The sequence below is a fragment of the Heloderma suspectum genome, chromosome 2, assembly GCF_057233095.1.
Source record: "Heloderma suspectum isolate Gila_16-S chromosome 2, 16-S_ref, whole genome shotgun sequence".
Classification (NCBI taxonomy): Eukaryota; Metazoa; Chordata; class Lepidosauria; order Squamata; family Helodermatidae; genus Heloderma; species Heloderma suspectum.
Genome location: NC_139459.1, coordinates 227,980,285 through 227,999,623, shown reverse-complemented (window position 1 = coordinate 227,999,623; position 19,339 = coordinate 227,980,285). Strand labels below are relative to the sequence as shown.

At 41.6% G+C, this 19,339-nt stretch overlaps 1 protein-coding gene across 1 annotated transcript in view; it reads right to left on the bottom strand.

The window, feature by feature from the left end:
- The window catches only part of COX10 (cytochrome c oxidase assembly factor heme A:farnesyltransferase COX10), a 169,132-nt gene that overhangs the window by 55,924 nt on the left and 93,869 nt on the right, over positions 1 to 19,339 (bottom strand). Inside the window, exon 5 of the mRNA XM_084838344.1 lies at positions 9,269 to 9,339. Within this exon, the coding sequence (XP_084694470.1) occupies positions 9,269 to 9,339 (71 nt within the window). The remainder of the gene's footprint in view (positions 1 to 9,268; positions 9,340 to 19,339) is intronic.

Here is a 19,339-nt window from a genome sequence, read left to right as displayed (position 1 = left end):
CATACCTAGAGAGCATCTCTCTGTCACTAAAAGTACATATCACTACCTCTGAAGAAAACAATATGGTAGCTTCCCAGTGTAGAAAGAAATCAAAGGAAAACCATATTAGCTACATTCCAAGTGGCTATAGAGTGTAAAATACACTGTACACAAGGGTGAGCATAAATTTAAGGGAAACGTTGCTGGGTGGGAGGTTTAAACCTTACCTTGATGTAAGTATGCAGGATCAGGGTGCTGCATGCTTACATCAAGGTAAAAAAAAAAGGTGACGATCAGCTGAACGCTAAGTAATGTTGTATATAGTTTAGCCCTCAGAGGAAACCGCAGTTCTTACAGGAGGAAGAGATATCTAACAGAATTCTCAGCATATTTGCGAAAGTACAATTCCAAGGATTTTAGGGAAGTCCTAACTTTTGAAGTAGTAAAAAGCACAATAAAGCTTTGTAGTGTAGACAATGTGCCCTGCGAATCATCTAAATCAACTCTAGGCCAAAATCTCCTGTACTTAATTCAATTATGTCAGATGACCATTTTGAAGCATCACAAGGAAAATGATTCTGCTGCATCCTGGGCCAGCTTCTCATATCGCTATTCTGTTCTTGTATGTTTCCCTACCGTTTTACTTTAAATTACCTTCCTGTGATATAAGCCTATGTCTTCCTATTCTGTCTTCACTGGACATGATAAACAATCATTCTCCTCCTAATCAAGAACATAGCACAACCATTTAGAGCACATTACAAACCTTAACCAGTTTTATACTGGTTTAACTGTTTCAGTTTCACCAAAGTAACCCTGCAATTGTAGCTTTGCAGGAGTGTGGCAAATTCTGAGAGCAATTCTGAGTTTCTCTGAGAATAATCTCCAGCATCTTTTGAGGAAACGCTGTGACAATTCACATCAGCTTAAATCTGAAAGGTGGACATGTATGCAACACCTTTTCTCTACACTGAATGTTCAAAGCCCCTTAAATTGAGCCTTTCTTCATATGGTTTGTCATCTTGACCTCTTATTTTCATAGCTCTCCTGACCCTTCCAAATGTCAACATCCTTCTTGAATTGTGACATCTAGAACTGATATACAGCAGAGCTCATCTCTGTGGGGGACTCTTCCATTGACATGGCAGCTTGAAGATCTCAGGTGTCGCAGCATAGGAATTTAGACTGGGCTATTTCAGCCTTTGGATTGATACCTTCTTTGGAGTGGCTCTGCACAGAGAGAAAGTATACACAACCACAGGCATTTTATATGAGCCAATAAAATCCTATACAAATCCAACTAAAATAGATTTTGAAGAGGTAAGGAAAGGGAAAATAGCCTAAAAGGGAGTCAAGAAGAGATCCCTAAAAACATCTGGAAAAATAAAAAAGGTCTTCAGTCACCTCTTAAAGGAGATGAGGGAGAAATAAAGATGAATATCTGAAGGAAGTGAGCTCAGTCCTAAGGGGTCCAACACAGCAAAGGGCCCATCATTTGCTGACTGGAAGACAGCAGCAAAGCACCCATGAGAAGGCATGCAGAGGATTGTCTGCACATCCGTGAGTTTTTATTTACCAGTTTTGCTGACAACAGGTTTCCCATTTCAGTAACTTGTGTAAAATTAGTAGGACATCAAAGGGCATATCCTCAGTGAGTAGGTGTCCTTAGATTTACTGCACCAATGGGTTGAACTAAAAGGATGAGAATAAACTAGACCAAAATTAAATTTGATGAGAGTCAAATGTAACACAAAAAACAGCAATGCTTTGAAGATACACAGAACCCTTTGTACATGCCCCAGCCTTTTAAAAACAATTCATCCATCTCTATGCTGTTTTGACTAGCCTTCAGTATAACCATAAAAGAGATTTAACCAGAAGAAAGAAAGATTCAAACAACACTGGGAAAATATGCAGCAAAAGGTTGCACTCTTGCAGTGTGTTGTTTTGGTCAGCTGAAGAAATAATGCCAGTTGATGTCTAGCTTGAAGTCTACAAGAACTTAGGCCAACATCAGTCAAGGTTAAGTGACACTTTAAATAACATTAAATTAGCTGCTGACAGTTGGATAGATAGGTTGATGAGTGATTGTGTTGGGGTCCCTATAATGGCTACAAAGGGCAGGAAAGGGAGGAGACCAAGAAATAAGTATAATGAAGTTTCAGGTTTGGTGAATATGGAATTCCAAATGGAATTCCTTTATAGAAGAGTGTGACTTAAAAATGTAAGTAAGTTTTTGGAAACTTGAATACCTGATTATTTGCGCTATTATGAAGTTGCTTTTTTTCCTCCCCTCTCTGCTGGTAATAGATAATCAAAGAGGAAACTAAAACTCTCAGGGTTTATAAGGGAAACCCAACTCTATGTGCATATAAATGTTTCCTACAGCAAATAAGTAAATTGTGGGCAATATTACTGAGAATCCAGGCCCCGGTCTGGTTGCAAGACCCTTGTACTCTTTATATACGTTATGGTATTTTTGGTGGGAAAGCACTGTTATACATGGAAGAACCAAGTATTTGAGTCAGCTTTATAGCATATAAGCTATAGAGTTGACCAAAATACAGCTGAGACCATTAAAAAAAAGCTTTAATTGCATTTGGGGATGAGTAAGGGGGAGGAGTTTAGAGTTTACACACACGGATCTAACCAAATTCAAAGACCAGAATGAAGGGTGCACTGAATTTTGGCGGGGGCCAGTTTTTGTCTCATTGTGTGCTCAACAGCTGCTCTCATTAGAATATTCCCCATCATGTTTTAAAATAAAAGTAACTGAACTTAGAAATCTGTAATTAGCACCATCTTACAGAACAAATCAGAACAAGTTTACCGAAGTCCTCTATTTACAACGAGAGTGAGTTTACCCCCAGGGCTTGCTTTACTATTTTGTTTCAATTTTCATGTAATTTCATCCATCACTTTTTTTCAATCCTCCAAAGATGATGGATAAAAAACAGAAATAAATACGACCAACTGTTCACAGATGCCTAAGGGAAAACATAATTTTGTTATAAATAGTCCTTGGCACAAATCATGGAAATGCTATCTGAAAATTGTTTGTTGAATAGTTTATGAATAAGGGCTTTAGTTTAACGTTTGCAAATAAGCTGTAGTACTCCCCGTCCCCCCATAAGTTGGAATCCAATCCTTTAAGAAACTGAACAGACGTACAAACAGAAATCAAGGTTGCTTTAAGTTTCTGTTCAAACAGGAGCCTCATGGGATGCTGGCTTTTTATTTGTATGTATACATGCAGCAGAGAGCATGCACAAAAGGTGACACAGGTTTAACAATTCTTTTTGTAAAATATCACCAGAGGTTTGATTCCCACTTCATGATTCATCACAAAGGAAAAAGATGAGCTGGCAATGATTTATACAGAATGAAAAGATAAGTATTACAGATATATAATGTTTAGCAGTACTCTTAAGTCTTCTAATAAACAAAAGGTACCATGCTGTAATCCAATCATGTATTTTCTGAAAATACAATGGTCAGAACTTATACTTGGATCAGAGAAAGGCAACACTTAAAATAGAAAGATAAAAAGGAGCTCTATGACCAGGTATGATAAGTGGCAGTATTAATAATAGGGTACTATTAGGAATTTATTTTGGTGGTGGTGGAGAGGATGCATGGAAAAAATCTGTTCCAGTGGTTGCCAGAAGGGGTACCTTCCCAAGCACTTTGTCATGTGAGCCCATTTTGGCTCCTATTTCGGAAACAAACCAAGTGGTTGGCATGACTAGCTTGTTCTAGGGCATTCTGGGATACTGGATCTTTCAAAGAATGTCCTATTTTGTACAAAGTTGTTTTCATCTGCTTGTATGTGTCAGGGTTGGATCGGAGCCCACAGAGCCCCAAAGCAGTTCTGATTCTGAGGAAGAGATAGAAACCGTGGGAGAGGAACCTGCACACTGTTCAGAGGCGCCACCGGAGGGACAGCCCCTCCCTGCTCACATTCCTGAGAGTGGTAGTGACCGTGGCAGGCAGGGGGAGGGACAACTGGAGCTTTGGGATGCTAGGTGCAGGGACAAGTGGGAGATGGAGGGCACCGAGAGGAGGCGCTCAGCCCGCTTGGTGCAACGTCAACAGCTGCGCCCCAATGCCCCACAAAAAAGGGGTGGACTTTCACCTCCTAGCCCTTATGTTCAGAGGCTTCCTGACTTTTCCCTCCAAACGGAGACCAAGTGATTCACTAAGGCTAGAAACCCCTGGTAGGCAGCTCTCTTAAATTTCCCTCATTAGGCTTAGGCAATTAGCATCTGTAAGTGTCATTAGGTTGAATGGAAATAAAGCCTTGGAAAAGAGCCCTATCGTCTGCGTGTTGATTCTGGCTACTTGAAGGTTTCAGAAGGCAGCAAGGGCACTCTTGACAGTATGTGACTCAGTGGTAGCTTCCTTTAATAACACACTTTTTTTTTAGAGTACTAATACTTCCTGGTGTAAACCCTTGCTGTGAATGGACCCTTTGATTATAAAATATAAGGCATAAAAAACATTGTAAAGAGTAGGAAAGCTACTGTGCCCATATCATTAAAGGTTCTCTTTAGAGAGAGTTCACAGTGACACACTATGTATGAGATAATATTACATATGACATAACCTTGCCCCATAGGTTGGTATATAGAATTTGATCTGAGTTTATGACAGAAAGGCATGCTCATGGAATACATTCTCTACTACAATATTCAGTTGTCTGACCAGCCTTTTGAATGCCACATTTTGAATGCACTTGCGTTCTCAGTATTCGTGTATTTTCCCTCATAACACACAAGCCAGTGTGGTGTAGTGGCTAGAGTGCTGGACTAGGAGTCGGGAGATCCGGGTTCTAGTCCCCACTCGGCCATGGAAGCTCACTGGGTGACTTTGGGCCAGTCACAGACTCTCAGCCCAACCTACCTCACAGGGTTGTTGTTGTGAGGATAAAATGGAGGAAGGAGGAGGATCATGTACACTGCCTTGAGTTCCTTGGAGGAAAAAAGGCAGGATATAAATGCAATCAATCAATCAATCAATCAATCAATAAGCTATTAACCCTCAGTTACAGCTGCTGCACAGCACTTAACATGACGATGCCAGTGTCCTGCTAGAGTACCAGCAGTTCTAAGAACAGACTAAGCAAGGCAGCCGCAAGAATGCACTTTCTCCACCCACCTCCTGAAAAAGTAGTTAAAGAGCTGCTAAACTGCACCCCACTCCATTGTCTGCATTAGTAGTATGTTTTATGCCACATTATTCTCATATTACCATGAATGTACAATTATGATGCCAAGGGGTCATCTGATAAACTCATAACATTCTACCTGATGTAATACAGTTTTCAGAATCTGCTAGGGTTCCTGGATCTAATAATTTAATCATTCAATGGTTAAGTTGCAGTATTATGTTATTGTTGGATTACACCATTATCTTCCAGAAGTTATCAAAAAAGATTTCCAAGAATAAGCAAACTTGCACTATCAATAGAAATTTAGCTGTGTTTTCATTCTACTCAAAAAGCAATACTACAAGGAAGCTTTTGTATTATAACATCAAAATAATTTGCAATGGATTGGTATTATTACAGAAATATGTACGTATGTGTTAGGAAGAAATATTTTAAAATATTATATTGTTTCTTTTTTTATGCAACCATATAACCAGTGAGATAATTTTTTTTAACTATATAATACACACACACTATAAACATTATAAACATGTGTAAATAAATAAATCTATATGGCTGTCATAATTTAAATATAAAATATTACAATTTTAAATTTTAAAATATTATATAGCTGGTATCACACTCTTGTAAGTCTTTGGAACAGGGGTTCCCAACTTTTTTGTGTTGGTGGGCACATTTGGAATTTTGCATGTCATAGGTGCTCTCACAAAATGGCTCCTATGGGGGGCTTGCCCATTCATAAAATGGCTGCCATGGCTGGTCATAAAACACTCATTTCCCAGAAGGCAGGCTGGTGAGACTAAAAGGAAAGACGAACCTAAGTACAAGGCAGAGGTGGGGTCTGAGCTCCAAAACACAAAACCACACTTTTGAGCCCAAATGAAGATGGTGCTGGATACATTTTGTACTGGAACTATCTTTGATATTCATTGATGTACATGCTCTTTTAAATTATCCACTTGCTTCTTGGAAATTAATGCATGATCAGTGTAAATGGATTCTCCATGCTAGGGATGGCGGAGAATTTCTCCCCGAAACTTCGGGGGGCCGAGCGCCAACGTGTTCGGCCCCCCGAACAAGTTTCGGGGAGAAATCCTCCGCCCGCCCCGCCCCCCGCCCCCCCCCGGGACGGGACTTACCTTCCCTGAATGTCCCTCCCGGCGGCGGGTCCGGCTGGCGGTTCGTCCGGTGTTCGAGCGGGGCGGGAGCGGCAGCCGGTCTTTCGACCGGCTGCCGCCCCCGCCATTGCAATGAAAGAAAAAAAAAAAACGTCCCCTGATAGGCTACGTGACGATTCACGTAGCCTATCACGGCAAGATTTGCAAAGTCAGCCGTGATAGGCTACGTGAATCGTCACGTAGCCTATCACGGGTGACTTTAAAAAAAAAAAGTGTGTACGGATAATGGCGGCCCCCATAGCTCCCTATAAGATACGGCTAGATCTGGAAAGTCAGCCGTGATAGGCTACGTGAATCGTCACGTAGCCTATCACGGGTGACTTTAAAAAAAAAAAAAAGCGCGTACGCGAATGGCGGCCCCCATAGGGAGCCGCCATTCCCCTTCCTTATTTGGTCGCTGTAGTCTATGTCAATGTTTACATAGACTACGGCGAAAATAAGGGCAACGCTATTTGCGTTGCCCTTATTTTCGCCGTAGTCTACGTAAACATTGACGTAGACTACAGCAACTAAATAAGGAACGCGAATGGCGGCTCCCTATGGGGGCCGCCATTCGCGTACGCGCTTTTTTTTTTTTTTAAAGTCACCCGTGATAGGCTACGTGACGATTCACGTAGCCTATCACGGCTGACTTTCCAGATCTAGCCGTGATACGCTACGTGAATCGTCACGTAGCCTATCAGGGGACTTTTTTTTTTTTTACTTTCGTGTTCACGGCCGGGCGAGGCGGGAAGCCTCCCCCCCCCGGCCTGAATTTCGGCCGGGCGAGGCGGGAAGCCTCCCCCCCGGCCTGAATTTCGGCCGGGCGAGGCGGGAAGCCCCCCCCCCGGCCTGAACTTCGCGGGGGGAGCAGCGAAGTGCTCCCCCCCACCGCGAAAAAGCTGCGAGAAAAGGTAAGTGACTTTCGTTCACCCCTACTCCATGCCCTTTCGACAGCTAAAAGACTATTATAATATTGGAAGGATAAACGCTCACCTCCTACAATAGATTGAGGCCATCCATTTATAATACTTTCCTTATAATGCTTTCAATATTTGAACAGCTGGTATATGGATACCTCCTTTAAATGGATACTTATTTGAATATCTGGTCTGCTTATGAAGCTTATGTATAATTTCTAGAAAGCTGTATTTTCACATATGTGCATTTCATATGTATTTCATTGATACGGATATATTCAAGTCTATGTATGTATATAATTTCCCCCCTTTCGTTCTTTCATTCTTTCTTTTTCTTTTGTTGAAATTTCACAATAATTTTAAAGAAAAGAAAAGATGGTACTGGAGGGGAACCCTTTTCATTTCAACATGCCAGCTTCCCAGTTTTTTTTTTTTTTATTAAAGAAAATCTTAAGAAATAAAATAAAAGTCAGGAGGGGCAGGGAGCCTGATAGGTTCCAAGAGGGGTGTCCACAGGTACACTGCTGCCCACATTGGGAACCATGGGTAGTATCCCATTGTTAGTCCTACGCAGAGTAGACCCACTGAAATGAATGAGATATGAGTTAGTCACAACTAACTTAAGTCCCATTTATTTCAATGGGTCTGCTCTATGTAAGACTAACATTGGATACTATCCCATGTTGGAGACCCCAGCTTCAGAAGGTATCTGGAAATTATAAGAGTTTATGTATAAGACACTGACAATTTAATGGAACCATTTATCACCATTGCTGGGATTGCAAAATGGGACAACAATACTGCAAAAATATCCTGCCTTGCCCTCAGGACATTATTCCATTACATTATGTGAAACTTAATCTCTGGCTTAAGGATAGACATTTGGTTGATGGTCTGCTGATTACAGGTAGAATATTAATGACCAAATACTGGAAGCAAGACCAGTTACCAACAATGGAAATATAGAAGTATGCACAATTGGAATGTTATATAATTTATAAACTGATATATTAAGCATCTTTGGGATGGAAGTATCAGTTTAAGGCAAATACTACAGAGCCAATGAGGTCCCTTTATTAGATACTGGAATTGTACAATGCAGTTTGACAGGAAATGCTGGGATTGATAAGAGACTTCCTTCTGCTTGTCTTTATTTTTCTTGTGTATGTTATTTAAAAAATGTAATTAAAAAATTAAACACAGGAGTTTGCCATTTTATAAATGTATGACCTTCAAAGTCTGTTAAATCATGTTAAAATGATGTTAAATAATAGATGTTAAATCATCTATTTAACATTCATCTACTAAAAAAATAAATCCAAGTTCCACATCAAGGAAATACATCTTATTTGAAACAGAGTAACAAGCTGGAAATGCAATATGGATTTTGGAATTTTTGGCAAGAAATGTAGCAGTGAAGGAAGTAGAGTAATTATGGAGCAGACCTGCAACAGGTAGTAAAATCATTTGAAGTCACCAATTCTTCATATGGGGTGGTGACAGTGGAGAAGTGGCCAACATCTCCTACATATATCAAACTCACAGGTTCCATCCTTTCCTGTTGTCTTGTAGGATCTAGGATAGAAGACTAACATGGAACATTACGGACTTTAGATGTTTTTGTTGTTGGTCCTTTTAAGAATGATTGTGAGAAACCCATAATTATTTTCTTGGCAGTTAACAAGACGTAGCTAGGATCAACTGCTTACTTCTAAAACTATGGTACTTGATTTACTTTTGTCTAGGAGATTATAGGAACACCTGGAATCTCATATCTCTTAATTTCTATGTCTATAAAAGCCCTTGTACAATATCTGCTGAACATGATGAGAGGGGAAAGCCAATATGTTTTCCATGTAGCATTATAAGCTTTCACAGTCATCAAAGCACAAAAAATAGTCTCTCTTTCTAGGTTTTTTGTTCTTTATAAGTTGACATATTTGCTTATCTAAACACAAGGAAAGGCAGAAGACTAGGGAAATATATAAAAGGAAGAATGAGATTCATTACTCATTTGAGAGAACAGGTGTGTGCAGCCTTACCTGATCTGTCCTCGCACCAGGGGTCTGTTTTTTGTCCTGTTCATATTCGAGTCAAATGGAACCTCAAAGAACTACAGAAAAGAAAAGGAGAGAGGGAAGAAAGACAACTTTAAGGGATGCCAGAGACCATCCGAACTGTAGAACAGACTGACTGTTTTTGCAGGTGCTTTGGTCTTCACTTGAGAAGATTCCAAAGTGCAACTGAAACAGCAAGCTCTATTTTACATTCACTTTGAAAGTCTACATTAAAACTTTTGGCATTTCCTTAAAAGGGCAAGGGGGGGGGAGAGAATTACCCGTAGGACAAAATAATTTAAAATAAGCCCACTACAGTCATTTGAAGTAAAAGCCCCCCTTTCAAGTTCTATCCTTGACAAGTCTGGCAGGGCTTTGTAGATGTGTGTGCATTATGAAAGCAACAACCTTCTCCTCCTGTCTCCATTTTTTCACATTACACAAACAATCCTTGATCATCACATGCTCCTAGTTTTAAAGATTAATGTTGTAAATGCTTTCAAGATCACCCAACTTTGGAAACCCATGACCCACCTAAGAATCAATCAATTCTGACAAATGCTACTGCTACTGCATTCAAGAGAATACACTGACAGCAGTTAGTGAAGAAGACATATGGAGTTATTTAATATGGCAGTTCAACTCAACTTTAAGCAATGCCTATCTGAAGAGTTCTGTCGTACTGCGAGTCCCCCCGCCTCAAAATTTAACAAATTATATATATACACTACACCCATTAAAGCAAAACTATGTGTTACCGAGAATGACTGATGTATGTATGTATGTATTTATTTCATTTCTATACCGAAGCTCTCTGGGCGGTTCACAAAAACTAAAACCAAACAACACACAATAAAACAATTTAAAATATATAGAACATTAAAACCACAATATAACAATACAACCACAATAAAACCTAGCAGCAGTACAGGAGTTTAAAATACAGATTTAAAACAGCAAAGATAAAAATTTAGAAAGCTAAAATGCCTGGGAAAATAAAAAGGTCTTCACCTGGCGCCGAAAGGAGTACAATGTAGGCGCCAGGCGAACCTCACTAGGGAGCTCATTCCAGAGCCGGGGTGCCACAACAGAAAAAGCCCTCCTCCTAGTAGCCACCTGCCTCACTTCCTTTGGCAGGGGCTCAGGGAGAAGGGCCTCTGATGATGACCTTAAGGTCCGGGCAGGCACATATGGGAGGAGGCGATCCTTCAGGTAACCTGGCCCCAAGCCGTTAAGGGCTTTGAATGTTAACACCAGCACTTTGAATCGGGCCCGGAAATGGACTGGCAGCCAGTGCAGCTGGAAAAGTACTGGCGTAATACGAGCTCGCAGGCCAGTCCCTGTTAACAATCTTGCTGCCCTATTTTGGACCAGCTGAAGTTTCCGGACAGTTTTCAAAGGCAGCCCCACGTATAACGCATTGCAGTAATCCAGACGAGAAGTTATCAGAGCATGGATAACTGTAGCTAGGCTATCTCTGTCCAGATAAGGACGTAGTTGGTATACCAGCCTAAGTGGATAAAAAGTGCTCCGTGCCACTGAGTTCACCTGTGCCTCAAGTGACAGTTCTGGATCCAAGAGCACCCCCAAACTACGAACGTGATCCTTTAGGGGGAGTGCAACCCCCTCCAGAACAGGTTGAATATCACCTAGCCGGGCAGACGAATCACCCACTAACAGTACCTCCGTCTTGTCTGGATTGAGTTTCAGTTTATTAGCCCTCATCCAGTCCATTACCGTGCCCAGGCACTGGTTCAGAACAGCCACTGCCTCACCTGGGTTTGATGAAAAAGAGAGGTAGAGCTGGATGTCATCCGCATATTGATGGCACCTCAGCCCACACCTCCGGATAACCTCCCCCAGCGGTTTCATGTAGATGTTAAACAGCATGGGGGCACAGAGCAATAATCCCCCAGCACCACCTTCTGGAATCGGCCATCCATGTAGGAGCGGAACCACTGTAGTGCAGTGCCTCCAACTCCCAACCCAGACAACCTATCCAGAAGGATACCATGGTCGATGGTATCGAAAGCCGCTGAGAGGTCCAGGAGAATCAACAGGGTCGCACTCCCCCTGTCCCTCTCCCGGCAGAGGTCATCCCACAGGGCGACCAAGGCAGTTTCCGTTCCAAAACCAGGCCTGAAGCCTGATTGAAATGGACCTAGATAATCCGTTTCATTCAAGAGTGACTGGAGCTGTCCTACAACCACCCACTCAAGCACCTTGCCCAGGAAGGGGATGTTGGCCACTGGCCTATAATTGTTAACATCCTCTGGGTCCAGGTTAGGCTTTTTCAGGAGTGGTCTAATTACTGTCTCTTTTAAAGCAGCAGGCACCACTCCCTCTCTCAAGGAGGAATTTACAACCTCCTGGACCCAGCCGGACAACCCCTCCTTGTTTGATTTAATAAGCCATGAAGGGCAAGGGTCAAGCACACAAGTGGTCGATTGGACTTGGCCAAGCACCTTGTCCGCATCCTCAGGCCTCAGTAACTGAAACTCATCCAATAAAACTGGACCAGACGGTGCTCTGAACGCCTCTACCAATGGAACTGCATTAATGGTGGTGTCCAATTCATGACGAATCTGAGCAACTTTATCCTCAAAGTGCCGCGCAAACTTGTCACAGCGTGCTACCGAGGGTTCCACCGTCTCTCTCCCTGGCCCAGAATGTAACAGGCCGCGAACCACTCGGAAAAGCTCCGCTGGATGACACTGAGAAGATGCAATGCTGGTGGAAAAGAACTGCCTCTTTGCCACCCTCACCGCCACAGAGTAGGCTCGATAGTGGGCTCTTACCTGTGTTCGGTCAGACTCAGCACGAGTTTCCTCCACCTGCGTTCTAGCCGTCTCCCCTCTTGCTTCATTGCCCTCAGCTCAGGTGTATACCAAGGAGCTGGCCGGGCTCTGCTCAGAGGGAGAGAGCGCTTGGGCGCGATCGTGTCAACCGCCCGAGTCATCTCTGCATTCCACAGAGCGACCTGGGCTTCGACAGGAGCACCAGCCATACCAGCAGGAAAATCCCCCAGAGCCCTCCGGAATCCATCGGAATCCATTAATCTCCAGGGGCGGACCATTTTAATAGGTCCCCCACACTTGCAGAGGGGAAAGGCTGCCAGAAGTCTAAACCTCAGCAGGAAGTGATCTGACCATGACAAAGGGACAGATGTTAATTCCTCCACTTTCAGATCACCATCCACCTGCCCAGTCGAGAAAACCAGATCAAGCGTGTGTCCTTTTATATGCGTTGGGCCGATGACATGTTGGGACAGCCCCATGGTTGTCATGGCGGCCATGAAGTCCTGAGCCGCCCCGGATACAGCGGCCTCGGCATGGAAGTTGAGATCCCCCAGGACCATCATCCTGGGGGTCCTCAACACCAAGTCCGAGACCACCTCCGTCAGCTCAGGCAGGGAGTCTGATGGGCAGCGGGGTGGGCGGTACACCAACAGAATCCCTAATCTGTCCCGGGTACCCAACACAAGGTACAAACACTCAAGATCTGCACTCGAATGAGCAGGAAGCCTGGAGAGGGAGATTGAATTCCTATAGACCACGGCAACCCCCCCTCCCCGACCCTCAAGTCGGTGTTGGTGCTGCACCGAGTACCCAGGAGGGCACAGCTGGGAAAGAGTGACCCCTCCCAGTTCCCCCACCCAGGTCTCAGTAATACATGCCAGGTCAGCCCCCTCATCCACAATCAAATCATGGATGAGGGAGGTCTTATTTTGGGCCGACCTGGCATTCAGCAGCAGCACCACCAGACCCGAGGGCAGACTGGTAAGGCTGCCAGGAACCATCAGGTTGGGGGAAGAACCAGAAGAGGGGACAGCTGTGAGGTGTCTAGCCCCTCTTCTCCTCAGCTGGCCTGTAAATCCCCCAACGCCATACCTCCCCCTGCCCGTGACCACAGTTATGGTGGCACCTCCCCCACCCCCTGAGTTGCCCAATAGTCCTCCCAGGCACATATTAAAATATTAAGATATAAAATACACAACAGTTTAAAAGAATATAAAAGAGATAAAAGAGAACAGCAGCTAAGAAGGAGCAGATAGTCCACGTTTGCCCCTTCCCCTTGTCTTTAAAGCTGCTGCCCTCTGCTGCTGCTATTTGCTGCTGGTATTGTGGCGGCTGGTGTCTCTGGAGAGGCAGGTGGGTAGATCTTCAGGTCCTACGCGACTCTAAGTGCGACGCTAAGTTTAAACATGCAAATTTAAATTTAAATTTAAACATGCAAATGAAAGAGGGGTATCAGCAATATGTTCAGTACTTCAGAAGTTGCCTAACTTCAGTGGATATCAACCTCTTTCTATGGCATTAAGTATTCATATGAGCTCTAAGATGACCTTGTGACAAACTCTAGTTACAGAGGACCTAACACAAGGCAAAGAATCACATTCTCTGATGTTTAAAACCAGCAGAAGGCAGAGCCTACTTTCACAGTAGGCAGCTGTCAGCAGCTGTTGACAGAAGCAAATAGTACAGCAGTATCAGCTAGTTCCTGCATGCTGTTAGTCATTGCTACCAAGTATCTTTTTTCCTATGCACAATACATAATCTTTTAAAAATGTGTCAACTGGGACATCAGAGCAAGTGGGTGCAGGAACTGGAGTGGCATGAGCACTAACTTGTGCCAGCCGTATGTGGGTCAGCAGTCAAAGAAATAGGGCAGGGACTTGACATGTGTCAGGAGTGGAGAAAATTTCAAAATATTTGAGCCCATTCCTGGTTGAAGGCAGTAACTTTGCAAGAGACAGAATGGTGTTTAGTATTTCACATCACTACCACTGGGAAATACATCAGGAAAGATCACTTTTGCAAAAGAACATCAATATTTTAAGGGAAGATAATATAATATGCTACGTCATCTGTATACTTTGACAATGTATACAAATAATATACAACCTTTAAAAAAATTAATGCTCAAGCTCTATGTAGGCAATTCACTGGCCATTTGCGCTGGCACAGTCCTACTGGAAAATCAATGAGACCTCACCAGTCAAAATGGCAAATAACATTGCCTCCTTTGTTAACTGTCTCTCTCAAAAAACACTTCCACATCAGAGTTATTTCACTGCCAATACACTTGACTTTTTCATCTCTGGTTAGTGACACAAAAATTTGGGAATATTTCCTAATCTAATAAAAAACATACACACAGTTGGTACTGTAAATACAACGAAAGAAGTCCCATTATGTAAGATCGTATTGAAAAAACTAATTAAAGAAAAAAAGGTAAACATCGCACTTTACCTACAGCAACGAATGACTGGCACATTGAGCCTGAAAGCTGGGATAGACAGGGTTTTACCCTTAAAAGGGTTTTAAGAATAATTATCAATAAATGAATAGATAGATAATGCACCAGTGCCTCACATAAAAAGGGATCAATCCAGAACTAAATATAGCTTTCTCACTTAGGACTCTGAAATAGACAGATGTCTCTACTCTACTAGTACTCTACTAGTAGAGTAGTACTACTCTATGCATATTTATGGAAATAGATTTTCTAGTTAGGCTGTTTGGATAGGAGTAGCAGTGGGTTATAGAGCAGGCCTGTGGAAGACCCAGCTGCCTTGTGGTTTTTAAGTATATGAAGATTTAGGAATTTGTACTATAAATGTAAGTGATACAATGCAGCGTATACAATTTCTCAGAATACAATTGATGAACTGCAACTCCCAGTACAAGGATTATTGGTAACATATTCCTTGGGACCATTTAATGCCACTGCTACATTTTCTCTAGACACATCGGAGAACCTGAGGCAGAAGTGAGTGGAAGAGAGGTCTACATGAACGCATTAACTCTAGTTCTTGACTTGTTTCCTTATTTACATTACCACTTTATGATTCTTTAAATAATTTTTTTATAAATAGTATGTCTGAGAAAAATAGTTAATACTATTAGTATTAATATAAATAGTCTAAATAGTTAATACATTAGATGCAAATATATGTCAGCAAGACACTAGTTATCAAACTTTCCATATTTCCCCCCAGATGTTCGGGGGGAGGAAACAAATCTCATTTCCCTTTAAAATTGTATCTCAAATACCATTCATCTGTAGATCAAGGCAGGGGGTAAGTCTCAGTTTTAGATTATCTCATTACAGCCTGTAGAGTTTTGCTTGTTTTAGTGAACAACAAATTCAGTAAGACGAAACCTGGATAAATAAATATTTTAGCTGCTCACAAGAGGCCATTTCCTCAGGAAGTCTGAATGCATCACTTCATTTGGCTGAAGCAGGATATTATCTTCCCTACATTTTTGGCAATCTAGCATCAGGAGGACAGGCGCAGGGTTAAATCTACAGCAACAGAACACCATCAAGTGACATAACTTGGCAGTGATTTTGAGATCATACATAACATTTTAAATCGGTAGAGATAAATATTTAAAACATGAAGTTGAGAAAAACCACATTAAATAGGACTTTGTGGTTGATTTCTGTTACAAATCATTCCCTTTGCATAGCTTTCATCAAATTGACAACATAATTACATTCTGTGGTCCTAAAAGTGTGAGATCAACTGTCATATTACTGTTTAGCGTTATGAATCATATGTTTCTCATCAGTTTTCTTTGCACTAGCCTTCACTTGTTATGTTTACCAAAGCATTAAAACTGTTTGAAAATGTCAAATTTCAGCATGCAAATACAAAATTGATGTTAGAGTATCAAAATCATAGGTTACATTTTAACCGTTAAACAATCTTCTACCTCAGTGGTTGTCAGTTGCTGGGTAATGACACACAATTGGGTCATAGCCCAATCTAGGGTGGGTCACACCATGATTTTCTCTTTTTGCTGCTGTCAAAATTCTTTGATTGTAAGTAGCCTCAAAAAGTCCCCTGAAGAGGAGAGGTATAAATCTATAAAATAAATGAGAGAGAAAGACAAAAAGGGACATAAAGAAATACAGATGGGAAAGATAGAAAAGAAAAAGGAATAATTATTGTAAATGGTAAGCGTGCACGAAACTGCTCCATGTTTTGTCGCATTTGCCAATGCAAGAAATATAGCTGGAGGAATGTGATTATCAATCAAAAGCTAATCTAGTACAATGTTCAATTTCTTTACTAGGTGGCTTTTGAATCAAAATGTAAGAAAATTTCAACCAATATTTGAATATTTCCTCTTCAATTTGATTCTGATTTGAGTGCTAAATCACTTCAGCTAAGTAATGGCCAATCAGGCACAAGATTAAATTTGTAAGCAACAGAAGAGGGAAAAGAGAAGGGTTTAAAGCATTTCCATGCAAGAGTTAAAAGAAGAGTGTTGTGAATGACAAATGCATACATGTATTCTATCCATTCCATATAAAGATGCCTGAACCCTGTGTTAGCTATGGCTTCCTTGAACATACATACTGAGTGAACATGTTGTGAAATGCATGTTCACAACATGTTCACTTGCAATGATCCCATATGCTTCACATTTCCCCCCTATATGAAAGTATTTTCCATATATGAAAAGTGGAAATTGCCCAGAGAGAAAGGAGGGGGGAGGATATAGCTAGTGGCTGTCCTTGGAAATCTGTTCCCAGAACACTCTGAGCACAAATTAGTGATAATGCAAATTCACAGGGAAGCTGATAACTTTACTCAGAACAGCCCAAGGTCACCAAAGCTGTGCATTCAGTACACTGTCTGTTCTTAGTGTTGTGTACAATTGCCTATTATTCTCTCAAGTACCAAAAGGGCCAAGAGTCCCTACTTCTTATTCTTGATTTCTGGTGATGCTCCTTATTAAGTTGTATAGTAGTGTTTCAGTCACTCTGTACATTTGGAGGGCGATGAACTGAACAAGAGAGCTTCCTGTGTGCATGGATCACTCTCTACATGATCCAGGACCTTGGAAAATCTCCTCACACCTTCACTGAAACCAGGAAGAAGAATGCTTGGGGAGGTCTACAGTCTTGCTGGAATCTCAGCTTTGATTAGAAAACAGTTGATAAGAATGGATGGCAAAATGGGACATTGAAAAAACTATACAGTGACATTAACTCATTTAGAGCGTTTTATTTTTCCTGAAACTTAACAGAAACATGCATGTCTGATATTCCGCTTCATAAGCTCCTCTATCTTTGATAGAGAAGAATAACTCCTTCTAATTCTGATGTGTGGGCTGTGAGTGCCATTGCTCATGTAGCCAAAATGGTAACATCCACACCCAAGGAGGAGTATCTGCAGGCTTGGAGGAACTTCAAGAAAGAGGCATTGGCTGACTGACTAGAACAGTAAACAGAAGCACTCTACACCTCAATATTTTGTTGCAGGTCCCACTTGTGTTCTCCAAACAGCAGAACAATGGAGTGAGGCTCTATTGGTGCTGTCTACTATTAATAGACTGTTGTCGCTACTATCAGAGAACAGAAGTAGAGCAAATCTTGAATAATCCCACACAATTTCAACAAAGTAAAGGTGTGGAGCCTTTTTGGGGTAGGGATGGGGAGGAGGAGATCTTTTGATTTCAGAAAGGGCACAGAGCACCTGCCTCACTTAAAGACGTGAACATTAAGCAGAACAAATGGGATTAGATGCTGTTCTTTTGGAATATTTCAGGCAGCTAAAAATGTCCTGCTCCATGAAGCTAATTTGCTACTTAGAGATCTCTTCATAATTTTCCACTTCAAATTTGTGTCACATTAAAAACAAGATCAACATGTTTAAACTACATACTATACGGTAACAATGCCACATTGCTAACTTGGAGTACCAAAGTGACAGGTCTCTGTCACTTAAACTAAAAAGCCAAGTAGTCACATCCTGACAACATTAGGTACAAAATGTGTTGATACTGTCAATTCAGAAAGAAATGCTATCATGTATGGAATAATGAAAAAATCAGACTTTAATTAACACTTTTTCTATCCCAGAAGCATAATGGCATTCACTGTAGTCTCAACTTTTATAAAATTCAAGGAATTGTATCTTGCTATTTCGCCAACAGTAAGATCAGAAATGTATGAAATGTCTAGCGCCTAACATGTTACATGCGGTGACTTTGCTATTGCTCCATCTTTATTAGACTAAAGTATCAAAATATGGGACTATCAAGGCCTCATGCCTGCAATAAGGGACATGAATTAAGTACTGTAACATCATAATCTGCAACAATGATCAACAATACATACAACAGCATCAAACAACAACTGCATATTTATTATTTTTTTATTATTATTAAATTTATTAATCGCCCATCTGGCTGGTCACCCAGCCACTCTGGGCGATGTACAACATACAATAAAAACAGTTTAAAACAATAAAATTCTACAATAAAAACATTTTCTAAAATACCCTAACCCACCCCAAATGCCTGCCTGAACAACAATGTTTTTAATGCACGACGGAAGCTCATTAAAGAGGGGGCATGACGGAGTTCCCTAGGGAGGGAGTTCCACAGAGTGGGGGCCACCACAGAAAAGGCCCTCTCCCTCGTCCCCACCAGCCTAGCTGTCCTGGCTGATGGGACAGAGAGAAGGCCATCTGAGGCTGATCTTGTTAAGCGGCCTGTCTGGTGCTGCTGGAGGCGCTCCTTAAGATAGGCAGGGCTGCAACCATATAGGGTTTTAAAGGTCAAAACCAACACCTTGATTTTGTCAATATAAACCTGGGTGATGCAGATGTATCCCTTCTACGAAAGAGAGGGGATCAAAGGATATGCATTTCTTCTCCTGGCAAACAAATGGAGCCCTGGTCTGGCTTCCACTTGTATGGTTTATTTTTACGATGCACTTAATACATTTTGATTGCATAGGGTAGCAGGAAATGGAATAAAACAGAACTCCAGGTTTACATAAATGAAACAAACACAACATGAAGAAGGCATTTCTTATCCAAACCTATCCAACTGCTTTAAATAGAATGTCTGACCTTACAATCAATGTGCCTATGTAAAGATACCATATTGTTCACCTTAAAAACCCAGCATCATACAGCACCTCTGGACACCATTTCCCTCCAAAGCACTTCATTGAAATTGGCCAAAAAGACAGATGCAATCAATTCAGACCCCTTCTGTTTAACAGTCTCTGTGGCAGTGCTTTCACCAG